The sequence below is a fragment of the Hypomesus nipponensis genome, chromosome 23, assembly GCF_054491055.1.
Source record: "Hypomesus nipponensis isolate SF chromosome 23, ASM5449105v1, whole genome shotgun sequence".
In the NCBI taxonomy this organism is placed as follows: domain Eukaryota; kingdom Metazoa; phylum Chordata; class Actinopteri; order Osmeriformes; family Osmeridae; genus Hypomesus; species Hypomesus nipponensis.
Window position 1 is genome coordinate 18,180,386 of NC_140383.1, and position 17,612 is coordinate 18,197,997.

The window sequence follows — 17,612 nt, forward strand, 5'->3', positions numbered from 1 at the left end:
TTCCAAAAGTCTGCATTTGTGTGTTCTTATGATCTTAAATAACAAGGATGAGAAAATATGTTCTTGGCCCTCCACAAATAAGAGCAGAGTATTTTTTCCAACCAATTAGAATCCAGGATTTATTATAAACTAATCTGAGTACTTTAATACTTTTGGATGAATCCGAAGACTGGAATGAAGAATCAAAATGTATATATTTTTCATGTGGTTCAACTTTTATTAACTAGTAACTCGCATTGTACCACGGAAAACGTGCAAAAACGTTAATTCGGTGGTGTAATGCTAGTTGCACTATACTAGAAGCACACTCTTTGCTCTTATTCTGAATGCGAATTGGCAAAACCGGAAATGCTTTTTCGGACTCGAGGCCGGAAGTTAAAACATGGCGTATATACAGCAACGGTTCCGTTACTGGCTTGTTAATGAGATTCAAAGTTGTAGCTCCCTGCCTTTCAAAGTATAAAAGGCATTTTAAATTAAGGACAGCGACGTGAAAGTAGAACAATGTCATTCAAAAATGATCATGTCTAATAGGTTGCTGATCTAAAGCTGGAAAGTTGGACTAAAAACTACCGGACGTTTTCAAAATATTGCGGACGCCATGTTTACTGTATGTATTCTATCGTAAACATTTGATTCGTGGAGGTTGAGAAATATCAGGAGCTATCTTCTAACGTTACTTTTCAAAGGACCATCGTATGAGGTAAAGTAATCGTTATTTTTTTTATTACAAATGTACTGCGATATATTATGTTAATGTTCTACCTACACGGAACCACTATTCGCTAATACCAGATTACTATTTTTTAGCTCGCTAGCTCAGATGCTAAGCATACCGAAAGTACCGCTCCAAAAAAACAAAATGGCTCTAGTACAGTTGTTGAGTTTAACGATTCCGAACCTGGTTTAGGCAGGGTGAGATTTGTTGCTTTAGAATCAAAATACTGTGTTACGCTAGATGTTTCAAGAAACCCATAAGGCTAGTACGCCTGTAAAACGTGTGCGTCAATTGCAAATCATTTTAGAGTACAAGCATTTAGACGATTTTGTTGTTGTTGTATGTTGGTCTATTTTGGACATTGATAGCATGTCTTTGTTCTACTAATTGCTTGCTGCCGTTGAATTCAGGTCCTTTGAATCGACGTTGAAAGATTCAGTTGACTTGGATGGTGTGACACATTTTGTTTGGTGTTTGTGCTCGTGGTTTTGCAAAACTACATGCCTTTAACAAAAATCAATTCATATTGTATTCCATTAACAGTAGCCACCACCTTTGAGAGCCTTAAGTCCTCACTGAAATATACACTTACACTTAAGGAAATACTTTAATTGTTATAATGAATCATAACAGTCTGTTTGGAAGACCACAAGGCGGAGCTTTCCAGTCCCTTAACAAGACGGGCATGTTCCAGTCCTTTGGACAGCCAAGATCCACTACCTCTTCCCAAGGGACAAGTTTCGGGCAAACTGCGACTTTTGGGCAGTCATCTGCCTTTAGTCAGCCATCAGATTTTGGTCCGACCTCAGAACAAACCTCCATGTTTGGGCAATCACCTGCCTTTGGGCAGGGGCCGTCCCTGGGGCAGAGCTCTCTCTTTGGGAACGGGGGTGGGCTTGACCATGCTTCTTCACCATCCTCTACATTTTCCACAATGACCCAAGCTCCAGCTTTTGGTCAGACCTTGTTGGGACAGAGTAGCACTGGATTTAGTGGTCCTCCGCCATCATATGGACAGGCAACTGGGAACATTCAGAGTTCTGTATTTGGACAGACCCCTGCATTTGGACAAACATCTGCCTTTGGGGAGCCCTCTGAGTTTGGGCAGCAGACTCAAGGTTTCAGCCTCCTTTCTGGAACTTCCCAGGTGTCATCAGGTACTACCCCCTCTTCTGGGTCAGGGCAGTCCATGAGCTGCAGTCAGACTCCCTTTGGACTTCCACGCACCACACCCATCTCCTTTGGCACAGCTCCCAGTGCAGTTCACAACATAGGATTCCGGACATCAGAGTTCAGCTTTAAACCATGCAATGAGGCATTGTTCAAGCCCATCTTCAGTGTTAGCCCTGAGCCTGCCAACCCTCTGCCTACTGCTGCATCAGAAAAGCCCTTGAGCAGTGATTCCCAGCCATCATCAAATAGTATGGACAGCAGTGGGTCCACTAGTTCTGGCGTCTGTCTGCTGACCAATGATCCTGTTGGCTTCAGCTTCTCACAGCCAGCGGCAGCTCCCACCATCTCTGCTCCCAGTGGTGGTATCGGCCAGAATGACCCCCTCACCACCAATGCCACCTCCAGCACGCTGCAGTTCACCTTCTCCCAACCAGGCACTCCATACAATACCAACACCAATTTCAACACAGAAGCTGGCTGCCAGCAGTCAGCCCCCAGAACCCCATCTTCCTTCAGCTTTGTGCCGAAAGTCATCCTTTCCCAACCAGTACCACCGATGGCCATTTCAGATAACACCTTGGCATTTAGGGACTCCAAAGCCAAAACAGAGGGCCCAGTGAGAGCTGAGGAGAGAGATGATGACCAAGAGAGTGCTTTTGAGCCGACCATTTTAAGCAGGCTAGGGAAAGGGACCAAGCGAAAGGAGGAGCCTGTGAGTCCCTGTACTTCTGCAGGAAATCCAACCAATGCAGAGTATTCACAGGCTGGTACAGACGAGCCCAGACACCCTCCAAAAAGACCACTCCTGAGGTCCCGTGCTCAAATGGGCGGGCTCTTCCATAGCGCGATGTCAGGGCTAATGAAGTCTACGGGCAATGTGGTGCGGAGGGAGCTTTTGAAAGAGGGGGAGCTGCAGCAACCAGAGTTGGGGGAGACGGAGATTGCAGACACGCTCGCCCTGAGGACCCACAAAACCGGAACACAGGCCAGTGGATCAGTTGTCATGAGAGAGACTAAAGAGAAAGCAGAGGAGATGGGTAAGCACCAATATATATTTTCGGTTGCTACATATTTGCTGCAATCCGTAGCAGAAGGAGATGTGGTTTCTAATAATGCTAGAGGATTGTAGTTTGTCATAAATATAGCTGTCTGTCTGGTTTGTCAGTCTGGCCTAAAGCATTTTTAACCAGTTTGCACCCACATGTCTGCTAACCAAGATTTTAAATCATCTAGACCAATCCAATTGTTAGACTAAAGACCCCTCCAGGACACAATATTTGTGAATAGGTTTGATGCCTTGCAGATCTAGATCCAGGATAATTTACCTGGCTTTACTTTTAACAGGATTGTATTCAATGTTTCACAAGTGTAAATATCAAACACAATGCTGTTGTGCTATTATAATTGTTTTATGTTTTATCCTCTTCAAGGGTCAGTGGAAACCCCTGACAAAGAGCTTGAAACCAAGACCCGCGTGAGGCGAGCCCAACGTGGGGACAGCATTGATAGCCTAGGGGGCTTGTCTCCTACAGATGCCACTAACATCCAGTGCAAGAATGTCCCAGCCAACCTCAACAAAAAAGATATTCTTGAGAAGCACTTTGGCCGCTTTGGGAAAATTTGTAGGATTATGTGCCGGCCTCAAAAGAATCTGGCGACTGTTCACTTCCAAGATCATGTGAGAACAAATTTGTCTCCTTCAGAGATAGCTATAACCAAAATGTTTGCGTCTGTATTACATTGCATTTACAGCAAATGAGTTAAATGATAGATGGCACATTTCTTAGTTTTCTGCTATTTGACTATATGAATTATAGCATTTTATTGCACACTTATTCCTCAAACATACCTCTGGATCATTTTGCGTTTAGACATCAGCAGCAAAGGCAAAAAAGAAAGGCAAACTTCTGCACAAACATGAGCTACTTATCTTCTGGCAAAGAAAAAAAATAAGTAAGTCTAAAATCCCCGTATGTATGTATGTGTATTTTATTAAACCAAAATGCATGCTTTGTGTCAATAAGGACTTATTTTGGAAAAGCTTCTGCCTCCTTGCTTATCTATTGCAAATACATTTGTCATGCAATTCATTGTTGTTTCAGCTACAGGGAACAAAGGCGAGAGACCACCAGAAAGAGAGGAGCCACAGACCACAGGCCCTATACTGGGGGGTTTCCTGTCTTCCCCACTGAGAAGACCCCCACCCAAAGTTCCCATTGTGAGCAGCACTGCATCCATCAACTTCAGGTAACCAAATAAACATAGTTTGATTTCAGGAAGTTGTTTTGTGAGATTGACAGACACCATTTTATTGTAAATAATCTTTGTACATCACAAAATTGTCTTGTCTTTTCAGTTCACCAGGGAAGAAGTCATTTGTTGCCAAGTCTTTCCAGTTTGACAGTGAACCTCAACTGGAAACCAGTTCTGAGGGACAAGTCTCAGACTGTTCCTTTCCCTCTTCCCTCCTCCACCTGATTGGCCAGCAGGCAGACACAGCTGAGGACAAGTACCGCCTCCTGGAACAAAGGGACAAGATCCTGCGTCAAGGTAAATTTGTGTCTACTGCGAAGCTCCCAGTTCACTGGTCAAAGATTTTATAGGACCATGATGTAATTTAACTAATCATTACATTGGCTGACTGCATGTTTCTAAGAAAACATTTTCACTAAGGCCAGAGAAAAAACACTGAAATCCATTCATACAAATACAATTCACATGGTCTGTAGCTAATCGGGAGAGCACAATTTGTAACTGCACCATATCACTAGTAACAATGACCACAAAGTAACCATCCTGGGTGGACTGGTTGACTTGATGTCAAAGCACTCTTGTGACCAGTGGGCATGTCATGTTAGTTAAGCAAGGAACATGTGGCTGATCTATTGTGTGGTGGCTCAGGTCGTCCCAAACGGACAGACCTGGACCTGTCAAAGGTGTTTGTGGGGACGTGTCCAGACATGTGTCCAGAGAAGGAGCGCTACATGAGAGAAACGCGCAACCAGCTGAGCGCTTATGAGGTCATCCCCAACACAGAGATGGTGAAGTCTGATTCATCCTACTGGAAATTCTATGACAGAACTTAGTCAAATCACTAATGATTTAATAATATGAATTCTAATCCATTATCAAAGCCTACCTCATCAGTTGTAGTTGATCAGGTCTTTGTAATATGCTTTTGTGTGCCATCTCACATGCCATCTTACTCCTGAGCAGGTGGACCACGTGGCAGCCATCAAAGAATACAGCCGGTCGTCAGCTGACCAAGAGGAGCCCCTGCCCTATGAGTTGCGGCCCCTTAATGTCCTCAGCATGACCATGGAGTACTTGGTCAGCCAGATCATGGACCAGGGCCATGACAATTACCGTGACTGGTATGACTTTGTGTGGAACAGGACCCGTGGTATTCGTAAGGTAAGCCCACATAGGCTTGTCTCATCAGGGTCTTTACATACTATGCATATGGTAACTGGATTCTGTAGGCATGCTGAACTGGAGGATATATTTATAGTATAGTTCTTTGTAATAATACAAAAAGTGTCAACACATCTGGCATGGGTGTGGTATGATGTTATAAAAAGTAGTTTGGTAACCTATTTGGCTTCTCTGCATAATAAACAGTAGTGCTGCTATTGTTAAAGTGATGTGTAGAAACTTCAATTGTATGTCAGATAATAAATGTGAAGAAAAAATATACACTTCACGTGAAAGTAAAATCAATGGAAGCATAGTAAAATATCTTCTGTTATGGTATGTTTTAAAGTCTTTAAGTTGCTATTAGGGCTGCAACAACGAATCGACTAAATCGATTAAAATCGATTATTAAAAGCGTTGGTAACAAATTTCATTATCGATTTGTTGTGTTGCGCGATTATTACACCACTCAATAAGTCGCGGAGATGTTTGAGTATGAAAAAAAAAAAAAAGTTTACTTGAGCGGAGGTAGTGGAAAGACCATCTGAGAGACGTTGTTGAGTAACGTTGTTCTGAAACACATGGCGGTGAAATAAGTACGACCTAAGTCATCCAAGGTGTGCAGCATTTCACACTAAATCCGTCGAAAAGGTGTGTTAATTGACAGAAGTGAAGTTAGTTTCATATTCGACATTCGTCTCACATTCGGAAGACGCTACTTTGCAGCGTCGCGTTAAGGACCGCGTGAAACTACCCATACCATTTTGAAAAATGTAGATTTTAATAATATTTGTATGAATATGAAACCTCAGACACCAGAGTATCTTAACAATGTCTGGTATACTTCCACAGCCTTTACTTTTTCAATTAAGTTTCAAATAAAATGATAGAAAATCACAAATCTTTGAAAATAGCTATAATCCTCGCAAATCGTAACTTTTAAAAAAATGGTGTCAAAACATCTTACATATACACCAGATTATTCTGGCCTACTTACACAACCTTTCAATTTTCAAAAATGTTTTAAACAAAACTCAAATAAATTGCCAATCTCTGAAAATAGCATTAAATCCAGACTAATGTTAATAACTTTTTCAAAATTGTGTGCCTGTTTGTGCACATTCTGAAGATTTTTTGCACTGTGAATTTTCACTCAGTTCTGTTTTTGAATAAAGGGTTGGTAATGTTTTTTTTTTTTTTATCCGATTCATTGATTAATCGAAAAAAGAATCGACAGATTAATAGTTGCAGCCCTAGTTGCTATTAAATTCAGATCCCTGTCCACTACTCTGAGTTTTGGCCCATGTATTGATGCATCTCTAAATAATTTCTCTCTACCTACTAGGACATTACCCAACAGCACCTGTGTGACCCTTTGACAGTGTCACTGATTGAGAAATGTGCCCGCTTCCATGTGCACTGTGCTCACCACCTGTGCGAGGAGCCCATGATGTCTTTCGACGCTAAGATCAATAACGAAAATCTGACCAAGTGTATGCAGAGCCTTAAAGAGATGTACCAGGACCTAGCCAATCGGAGTGTCTTCTGCCCCCAAGAGGCCGAATTCCGCCAGTACAATGTTCTGCTCAAACTAAATGATGGAGACATTCTCCGGTCAGTCACCAATACGACTCAACACCTTTTTGGGGGGATTTGAGTTTCATGTCTGGCATGGTGTGTGGTTATTTGGCAACATGTTATTTATTTTCCCATTTAGGGAGGTGCAGCAATTTCGTGATGAGGTCCGGAATTCTCCCGAGGTGAAGTTTGCAGTCCAGGCCTTTGCTACACTTAATAGTAACAACTTTGTGCGCTTCTTCAAGCTTGTGAAATCTGCCTCGTACCTATCCGGCTGTCTCCTTCACAGATATTTCAATCAGGTCAGAACCAAGCCCTCACACTCATTTATGTTGTGTTGTTTAATATGCTACTGGCTTATTTACCAGATCTAGAGACCTCGCTGCCATTAGCAGACTTTTTGAGCATAGAGTGCACATTTGGAGCATTGTTCTTGCCTATAGTCTCAAGAAGGGACAGTGGGTTAATTCAATAAGAGTAGAAAAAAGCAATGATATCTTTCGTCTTTGATGTTATTATGTCACTATACATAAAGAAAAGAGTTTGTGCTACATATGACGGATAACGGAACGAGGAACTGCTGCAGGCAAAATAACATTGATTACATCTTTATTTACTGAAAACTATATTGTTTGTTTTTCATGTTATTCGTGTAGAAGACTTTGAATTATGAACCCACTTTATAGGGGCACAACCTTATCCAAATGATAATTCGCAAAGTATTGTGCACTCATTGTCCAGGTGTGTTTTTTGTGTGTTTTTATTGGTAGGTGAGGGGTAAAGCTTTGAGGACTCTTAACATTGCTCACACTGTGGGCTCCCAGAGGTCAACCATATTCCCCATTGAGGACATGGTGAGGATGCTCATGTTTCGTAACACAGCTGAGGCCACAGACTTCATCCAACAGCATGGACTTAATATCAGTGACGGGTTAGTCAAACCCCCCACATACCCACACCCACACACATACACCCCATCCAGTTCAGGGCTCGACAATAACAATGGCCCGGGGCCAGTAAAAAGTAACTTCGGGACAGTTAAACTAGCAACTCAATGTCCCGATCAGGCTGCTGCAAAGCATTGATTTTAAGAAAATTGCATTGTAAAACTTAACATCCTGCATGTTTTGCTAAATGCATAAATAACTTTGCAACTTTTGGGGCGCAACGTTGGCCAATCAAGAGTTGAGTAGTGAGTGACGAGTGGTTGTCAAATTGTAATTCTCTAATCTCAATAGATTTGTTAACAACTGGCGCGAGACTGGCATGAGACACTGAAGTGAAGTTGGCAGCGAAGGAGAGCTACGAGCTCAAACGGAAGCAACTTTTTTATGGAACTAAGATGCACTGCGTCGTATGTTCCTGTCTAAAGCAGACAAAAGCGGATCTTTTTACACAGGCACTGACAATTTTCAAAACAATCCCTGACCAGCCATGCTAATAGCAGCCAGCACCTGGTTTGCATGCTGGTCAGGAATTTATATGCAGATGCCCATCGTGTTATTGCACAACTTAAAACAGCGCCATATCACGTAATTAAGACAGACCAGCCGTTCGCCTTGTTCCCCCGGGCTATTGAGCTGCAGCAGAAGAATGGTGTTGACTTGGGTACTAGGGCTGTCAACGAATATTCCAAATTTGAATATGTATTCGAATAGTGGTAAACAAAACGAATTTCGAATGTGAAAATGTATATTCGAATGTAAAAAAATAAAAAACACAACAGCAGCGACAGAGCGTTCGTCTGCTTTGCAGGTGGGCGCGTGCCTGAGCGTCACTGCTGGCAGTTGACTTGCGTGGAAGATGGCAGTAAGTGCAGAACCCAGCTTGACCGCAGCAGAGAAACCGATTGTAACCCCAAAAAATCTAAACAGTGATGTCTGGAAATTTTTCGGATTTTGGTCAGTTGATGGTTAACTTGTTGAGCCTACAGCTAAAGTAGTGTGTAAACTATCACTGAATTAAGCCTGCCATATTTGGGACAAGAATCGCAACCTTAAATTGCTTGCACAAAACTCTTGATCAGAAGCATTTGTTTATTGTTGTCGTTAATTTTACACTGTATGCGCAGAGAGCGCGACAGTGCAGGAGAGAGAGAAGGAAAGACTGCGTGTGTGCGATCGAGAGGCCAAGGTCTGCGGTCTTGGCCATTAGTTCATTTACTTATTTTTGTGTAGGTAATTTGTCAAATATGTTTAAACTTAAATAAATTAGGCCTACCTACAGTATACAAGTAGTTCTGTTTCATTGTATTAACTTGTCCTGTTATTGACGTACCTAATGCGCAACCAGAAATTCGAATATGTTTTTTTTTAAGGGAATATCCGAACGTCATTTTTGAGCAATTTTGACAGCCCTATTGGGTACTCGGTATCATACTGATGAAATGCTATGGAAGCTTTTATATATTGGCATTGAGGGACCAGAGGTTTCACAGTTTCAGCCAGACAGAGTTGTGCAGAGTTGGCTGTCAGCAGGAGAGAGAGCACATCATGTTTGAGGTTAAAAATCAATTGTTTTGCTGACTATTACCTTAGTTTTTTTATCACTAGAAATGTGATTTCATTTTTGTTCTTTTTATATCCAGGATGTGTTTAATAAGTGGTTAAACATGTTAACATAATAACAAAACTTATAAGTCTTTGGCTTTGTTGTAACAAAGATAAATTAAAACTTTTTTAGGGGGGGCCCAGAAAAAATAGTCTTTGGGCCAGTAAGTTTCAGTGGGGCCAGTGGCAAAAAATGTTGACGTTGAACCCTGCAGTTAGAGGGATAATCTCTTCAACTAAGCTGACCCAGGGTTTGTGGGTATATGACCCCCGTAGCATGGTGGAGCTGAGTCGGACTGCCTACCAGGACCCGGATGTTTCACTGCTCCAGAGGAAGTCTGAGGCCATCATTAGAAAGAGGACTGTGCTGATCGGGGAGGTGGTGAACGGAGGTCCGCTCCCTAAACCTACCCAACACACTCCAGTCTGCAGCTTTGACTCCCACAATAAATACCGGGGCACTGGGCTCCTGGCAGAACCCACCACCTCCACCATCAGGACCAGCCACATGAGATCAGCAGGTAAAGGATTTATGCAAAATATAGACTAGCACAGTAAATTATTGTGGTCTTGTATTGTCCAACAAATTGTAAATGAACTAATATAATTAGAATGATTGCTTTTATAACAATAACACAATTGTCCCCTTTTTATTTGCTTTAATTATTTTATAACCATGGCCTGACTTAAAAAAATATAGACTGTATCAAATGTAATTTTATAAACTGTCAAAAAACTCGGTATACATTAAAAACATCAACATTGGAAATAATCAATAAATAGACCTAAAAAAAAAACAATTCACTGTTTCTCACTGTGACCACATTGTGTTTTGACAGTGCCAATTTTTGCCCTGGAGCCAGAGGTCAAGGCCCAGTCTGAGGCTGAAATCAGACCCCAGGTGCTGGCTGAGCCCAGGCTGTTTGGGGAGCCCCAGCCCGTCCCTGAGCCCCTCAAGCCTGCAGTTGTTGACAAGACAGGGGAACTTGGTGCATTGACCCACGTTTCAGAGCCCCAGCAGCTGGTCCAGCCTGCGGCTCAGCTGCAGCCCATACAACCTCTATCACCCCCACCAAAACCAGAGCCTGTGTACTCTGATGAGGCAAGACAATACGACTGAGATTTTGTGAATAGTGTATGTTTTTTTGTTTTTATTTTTATATTTCCCATTTAATTTCTCCAGGACATCCTAGTTGAGCTGGAGGGTGTGGTGGAGGAAGTGCTTGAGGCTGTGGTGTTTGAGGTTGCCAGAGCAGGGGCAGACTATGCCATGTCTGCTCTCAAGTAAGTGCAGACTTCCACAGACTACTGTAAACCCTTACCAATAAAAGCAAAAGGCAATGCTCTGTTTCACTACCCTGAGGTTGTCATACTCATAATTCTAGTCAGAATGAGTCTAAAACCGCCTCCGTTGGGCTGTGAGTATGGGGCGTGTTTCAACCGAACCCGCAAAAAAATGCCTCTTTGCTAAATTGGATAGACCTACAACCAATCAGAGCAACATAATATGTTGTTTGTTGAAAATGTATTCAACTCAAGCGCTCTTAGGTGACGTGGTTGATTACGTTACTGTTGATTATCTGTCCATCGTATAAAGCCCGCCCTGACAATTTGGTTGGTCCGAACAGCTCTTGTTCGGGCATTAGTTTTTCCCAGACCGAGCAACTCCAGACCGAACTTCCCGACCAAATGTATTTGTGTGCGTGGCTAAGTTCGGCTGGCAGCCAGGCTACTGTTTTACAGCAAGTTGCATTTCATCCTGACATTCTGTTGCATTATGTCTTGTAACTTGTTCCTTAGCAGTGGTCACTGTGATACTGTTGGAACTGTGCACTTGTAATCCTTGAGTTTCTGCTGAACTTACCAAATGCACTTTTGGATGTCAAGTTTGGCAACAGTGTTGAATTAATACAAAATCTGTGCTTTCAGTGAGAGCAGTGGGCAGGTGGAAGTGATGGTAAGTGAGGTAGTGGAGCAGGTCCTCAAAGAGGTGTCTGCATTTGAGATTCACTTGGAAGAAGAGATCACTGCAGCAAAGAAACTCGAGATGGAGGAAGTCAGGTGGAAATCATAATCATGTTTCCTTTTATTCAGTAGTAGTATAATATTGAAACAAATGTATGTTGTATATTAATGTCTGTTATGTAACCAAAGGTGATTGCATCTGACCTGACCAGTTTGGACTTGTGGTGTTTATGTATCTATCTTTGTCACATTACATGCTAAATCTTAATACTAATCAAATTCAAAACCTAATATTTTATAATTTCCTTTTCCTCCCCATGTCAGGAAGAAGCAGGAGCATGAGGCCTTCCTTGCTCAGTTCAGTGACTCCCTCTTTTCTAAGATCAGTCAAGAGATTCTGACCGAGTGCATCCATGAGACTGCTGCTTTGGAGATACAGTAAGCTACATCCCCAACCCAGGTCAAACGCTGGTGTCAAATCCCAAACTGGTGTCCAACCTCCTTCCCCCCCTAAAATGGGAAGAGATTTAAATTGTTGTGTTTTGGTGTCACAAATTGAGGGACATTAACATAAAGAATGATTGAAATTATTTGTTTTTGTTGTATCTCATGTCTTTGTTTTGTCAGGCTTGCATTGGAAGAGAAGGCAACATGTGTTGCTCGCTGCACAGACGAAGTGTGTACCAACTTGGTGGACGAGACTTTAAAAGAAGAGATTGTCCTTTTGGTAGAGGAAGTTTTGCAAGTGGAGCTACAGCGTATACACAAATACATCAGAAGGCAATCTTGAATTCTAAGTTACATTTGATTAACAGACTAAAGTAACATACTAATTTTGTTACTTTCTTGTTGTGAATTGGAGTTCTGTGTAAAAATGTTTGTACAGTAATACACCTCGGCCCATCTTCCTCAGGTGGCATGATGTAGTTGCCGTGCGCAGACAGTTAAAGAGACAGATGCGAGGCTTCCCTGCAGCCCCATGCTGCGTAGACCCCCACTTCAAACTCCAAGCCCTGGCCCCCAGCGCCCCTTCCAGGCCGTCCATGGAGCATCTTGCCCGAGGCTTGGTCAACCTGGGTAACACCGGCTACATGGCCCTGTCTAGCACCAGGTAACAAGTCTTTTACCCTCCATGTCGTTCAGCCTTCATGACGTTAAGCTTCAGTTCATCAGTGCTGACAACTTGCTTTCAGTGTTGAGTCTTCATTAGAACTTTTTTGTTGTATATTAAGCTTTAAAGTGAACTTTTCAACAAACAAAAACAATTCTAACAACATATGCATTGGTAGTATATACATTCTTTGATATATTGGCCAAAAATCTGAGATGGCAAAATTATACATTTACTTAAGTAGAAGTACCGATACTCATGTTTAAAAATACTCAAGTATTGACCTAGGGCTGGGCGATAAATTGATAAAAATAACTATCAAAGTAATGACATCCCTCGATAAAGTTTTCGTAACATTAATTCATTTTCAATAATATCGATAATGTCGATAGAGAATAATTAGGAACAGCAGTCCATTTAATTTCTGTGATGCAGCAGGAAGTTGCGGAGAAATGGTAGAGTGGAGTACGTAGCTAATGTTAACTGCGGAAAATTACTCTTATTGCCGAAAACAGTGGCAGCGATAGCCATGGCGAGGGAGCAACTTCCAATGAAGAAATTGTTGATAAAAAGGGTTAGTCTTGTTCAGTTATTTGGAAGTTGTTTGGCTTTTTGAAATCCGACAGAGCAGAGCAATGATCGGTGCGAATTGGTGTAGTAAACAAACAGGTGGTTACCAAGTCTGGTAATATGACAAACTGCAAATGTGGACTTCTTGACCTCGACCTACGGTCTAGGTTAACAAACGTTTTAACAAATCTCTGCTTACAAAGGTGTTGGTAGATCTGTTGAAAGTCCATATTAGTTTTTTTATATAATATAACAACACGTAGGAAAATCCCAATTCAAACACGACGAATCTGGTGCAGACGCCATGTTGTCAACATCTCCAAGGCAACCGCTTGCTAGGTCTGTAAATCATTTGCGGACCTCTGGAGAGGTCTGCAAACGGTTTTGCGGATTTCTTATAACGTCTCTGGACATATAAGAACAGCGTTTTGGTCCAATTATAATACTAATATATATGAAACCTTTTTTACCACCTGAAGCAAAATCACTCGTTGGAACATGCAGAAAGTGTGAGTTTGCGCCAAGGTATTGATAAGTGGGCTATTGATAAAAAGCAAGGTTTTAAAAAGCTTAAGTTACTTGACCCCAGGTACGTGCTCCCTGGCCACAAACATTTATCTCACACTGCTCTGCCTAAACCTTATGCTGAGTGTAGGGAAAAAGTTGAGGAGGAGACTTATTTAGCTACTACAGATCTGTGGTCTATCATTTAATTATCGTTATCGAATGTAAATATAAATTTCTATATCGATTTTTTTTTTACCCATATCGCCCAGCCCTATATTGACCACACCTTTTCACAAGTAAAAATAAAGAAGGCTCTGACATATACTTCAGTAAAATGTAGCCATTACTAATGCCTCTAAGTGTCACACTGGTAACTGGACCTCACATAGGGTTGCCAACTTCGTCACTGTAAAATACGGGACAAAAGGTGGCCTGCCGCATCAGTACGGGTATGGTTTTATGTGAATATATGCTGACAGTGTATTGTTTTAAGCCATTTGTCATAACGATAGCTATTTGGCAAATTGTTGCATTTACATAATGTATACTGATGCACGTGAGGGGGGGCTGTGATTGGATGATGTGAGGTGTCGTAATCATTCTCAAGTGTTTTTGTGATCAGTGCTGTTGTATCAGTCAATGATTAGATCATCTTAGCAGTCAATAATCAGGACAAGGGAGGTCACGTATGGGGACAAATTAATTAGGCCCGGCTAATATGGGACAGTTGCCTAACCTTACATGATAGAATACATGTCGATTTGTAGATGTCTACAAATACATCAGGCCACAAATTGAGGTTTGAAACATTATGAAATGGAGTCACATTGACTCCCAGCCGACATATTTGAAAACCTGTGCATATTGAAATGTAATCTACAATTTTCCCCAGATTGTTGAAAATGAGAAAAGACGCTATCCATCAGATGAGAGTCCACATCAACCATCAGCAGCTGTTGAAGTATGATATTTTCCAACTTTTCATTTGCAAAATGGAATAGGACAGTCATGTGTTATGCGTTTTTATGTTGGAATCTGCTCATCTATGCTATAATGCGAGAACGTAGGATTTTAGGGCAACTATTGTTTAACAATTATCTTGAGAACTGGGCACTGTGCAAAGTTGGAATTTTTCAGTTGTCCATTTCAGAATTCAAGGATGTTTGACATTGTTTGGATAGCTTCAAGATTCCCCCCCAAAAATTTGCCACCAGTTTTGTGATGGAACTCTTTCAGCAATGTATTGCATCTCAATGCAATACATAAGACTATTTTACTGAATTGCTGTAAAAGGAACATACTCTTATAGGGATCCAACTGCAGAGGAGTTGTTTAATCAAAGGGCAGTCAAGGTTCAAGCAGAGATCGGTAACAAGATCCGTAACAGACAAGCGGGACTTGGCAAAACTTCAGTGCGATCAGGCAGGGTCCAAAATATAGTCTACCTATTGAGTAGAGGTGTTGAAATCAATCGAATACTTAATGTGTCGCGATGCGGACATGGATGATGCTGCATCGATGCAGTGGCCGACCATAATTGATTATAACGCAATGATGTCGCTTGTTAATTTTCTGGCCACGGCATAAACATTCAAATGAAAAATAACATTCTAAGTAGCCTAACCCGTTTCATTCTAGACCTATGATAGACTAGTCTCATCTGGGTCTCATTTACATGACATTTTTCGTTGCGATTCGCATACTTGCTAGAGCAAAATGGCTGAGGGTGGTTGTGAGTTCGTCCTTAAAAACGCTCCAAGCGTTTTAAAAGCTGAGATATGGAACTTCATTTCGGATTTTACCAACAGGCTGGGGAGCATGAATTGGATAAATCGCATGCGATATGCAAAGCTTGACACACCCAAAGGAAATACGTTGGGAACACTACCAACTTAAGGAATCACATTAACCGTTTCCATCCTGAGTTGCTAGCAAGAACACCTGCCGCGGAAAATGCAAACTCTGGGCCAGTGACTCAGAGGATTGATGCGACTCTGTTTTCAATACTGCTAGCTAATAATGCTGTCTGCTGTGTTCAGACTTTGTTAAATAAAAAAGATAACATGTTTAAGATGTTTATATGGCTTCAATAGAAAAATGTATTTGACGCAATGCAAATTATACGCAAAAAGCGTGTTTTGTGGAGAAATTCACAGAGACGTTGTGTCGCGAATGCAAGATTATTGTAGCTGTCTGTGGGTATTCTCTGCTATACGACACTACTTCGTATTTGTTTATAGTAGTCATTTTGGACATGGTTGACAACGGAAAAAGTACTTTTCTGAAGAGAAAGGCGAATTGCGCCAATAAACACAAGTGTTCCAACAGTCATTTGCTAGAGTAACACATTGGGTGTGAACACAACATAACAGTGCGTGTCTATTCGCAGCGAAGCTTTCCATTCATTTTCAATGAAGTCGGGCGAATCGCTTGCATGGTGGGAAGGCAAGCAACTCCAACCAAGCGATTCAAGTTAAGAGATCCTCAACTTTATGTGAGTGAGGAGCGATTTTCGCGAGCGGTATATTTTCTTTCCTGTAACGAAGCAACCATTGGTCCTGATAAACATTTCTAGCTTTCACAGTTTCAAGATGGAGGAGAAACTAGTCATCTGTGTGGATACAGAGACTTTAACATCAACAAAAATGAGGCATTGTGCAGCGACAATTGTGTCAGTGTTCCTGGTGGGGTTTTTGTACTTTTAAATTTTTGTATGAATTAAGAGCATGTAGTTAAGCAAGTTATAATTAAACAACATGAATCGCTAAGTGCAAGCAAGCAACAGTAAAAATAAAATAAAAAATATGATTAACTAAAATTGAATATTTCGCAGCGAATACAACAGTTTAAATCAGTTACCACTAACCAACAAGAGCAACAAGTCTCTAAGCAAGAGTCGTTGTGATCCTTGAGGAAACTAGCATTGGATTCAGCAAACCATTCCCAAGTACCGTTGTACTCCCGGAACAAGTGCGTCTTGAGCCTTCTCTTGAAGGTGGAGAGACAGTCTGTGTCTCTGATGGAGGTGGGGAGTTGATTCCACCACTGGGGGGCCAGGCAGAAGAAGAGCTTGTGTTTGGGACCGGGTGGTTTTGAGCGGTGGGACCACCTGACGGTTGTCTGAAGAAGACAGTAGGCGGCGGGTGGGGGTGTAAGGCTGCAGGAGAGACTTGATGTAGTCGGGTGCAGTCCCGTTCACTGCTCGGAAGGTCAGTACTAAGGTCTTGAATCTATTGCGGGCCGCGATGGGTAGCCACTAGAGGGAGATGAGGAGCGGGGTAACGTGGGAGCGTCTGGGTAGATTGTAGACCAGATGGGCCGCTGCGTTCTGAATCCTCTGAAGAGGGCGGGTTGTGCATGCTGGGAGACCGGCGAGCAGCGAGTTGCAGTCGTCCAACTTGGAGAGGACAAGTGCTCGAACAAGCAGCTGGGTGGAGTGCTCAGACAGGTATCTCCTGATGTTCAGGATGTTGTAGAGGGTGAATCTACATGACCGGGAGACCGCAGTAATGTGGGCCGTGAGGGAGAGCTTGTCATCCATGGTAACCCCAAGTTTCCTGGCAGAGGATGAAGGGATCACTGTCGCAGATCCGAGGGTGATTGAGAGGTCGTGGGAGATGGAGGGTTTGGCCGGGATGATGAGAAGTTCTGTTTTGGCGGGGTTCAGCTGGAGGTGGTGCTTGGTCATCCAGACGGAGATGTCTGCGAGGCAGGCCTCAATCCTAGCTGAGATCCCCTGATCGGTGGGGGGGGAACAACAGGTACAGCCACGTGTCGTCAGCGTAGCAGTGGTAGGAGAAGCCATGGGAGGTGATGATTGGTCCAAGTGAGGTGGTGTACAGAGAGAAGAGGAGTTCCTGTTCTGAGAGAGAATGTTAGAGAGTTGGTTAGATACAGCACGTTCAATAGTTTTCGAAAAGAAGGGTAACAGTGATACTGGTCTGTAGTTCTGGAGGACGGCAGGGTTAAGGGAGGGTTGTCTTGTAAGGTAACATAACTTTGTTCAGTGCTAGCTAGCTAACCCCTC

At 42.3% G+C, this 17,612-nt stretch overlaps 1 protein-coding gene across 10 annotated transcripts in view; it reads left to right on the forward strand.

Moving 5' to 3' along the window:
* Positions 1-368: 368 nt before the first annotated feature.
* Positions 369-17,612, forward strand: part of mcm3ap (minichromosome maintenance complex component 3 associated protein) — a 50,712-nt gene continuing 33,468 nt past the window's right edge. For 2 of the 10 annotated variants that reach the window (XM_084688219.1, XM_084688221.1), the window contains exons 1-18: positions 736-2,928; positions 3,322-3,569; positions 3,763-3,844; positions 3,994-4,138; positions 4,248-4,441; positions 4,793-4,932; positions 5,108-5,305; positions 6,651-6,919; positions 7,023-7,185; positions 7,654-7,814; positions 9,709-9,953; positions 10,272-10,534; positions 10,616-10,716; positions 11,362-11,493; positions 11,722-11,835; positions 12,025-12,177; positions 12,311-12,508; positions 14,478-14,546. In XM_084688219.1, the coding sequence (XP_084544345.1) occupies positions 1,338-2,928; positions 3,322-3,569; positions 3,763-3,844; positions 3,994-4,138; positions 4,248-4,441; positions 4,793-4,932; positions 5,108-5,305; positions 6,651-6,919; positions 7,023-7,185; positions 7,654-7,814; positions 9,709-9,953; positions 10,272-10,534; positions 10,616-10,716; positions 11,362-11,493; positions 11,722-11,835; positions 12,025-12,177; positions 12,311-12,508; positions 14,478-14,546 (4,466 nt within the window). In that variant the 5' untranslated portion in view covers positions 736-1,337. Of the gene's footprint in view, positions 704-735; positions 2,929-3,321; positions 3,570-3,762; positions 3,845-3,993; positions 4,139-4,247; positions 4,442-4,792; positions 4,933-5,107; positions 5,306-6,650; positions 6,920-7,022; positions 7,186-7,653; positions 7,815-9,708; positions 9,954-10,271; positions 10,535-10,615; positions 10,717-11,361; positions 11,494-11,721; positions 11,836-12,024; positions 12,178-12,310; positions 12,509-14,477; positions 14,547-17,612 lie in introns of those variants that run through there. The other 8 variants (XM_084688213.1, XM_084688216.1, XM_084688215.1 and 5 more) reach the window with 7 other exon arrangements.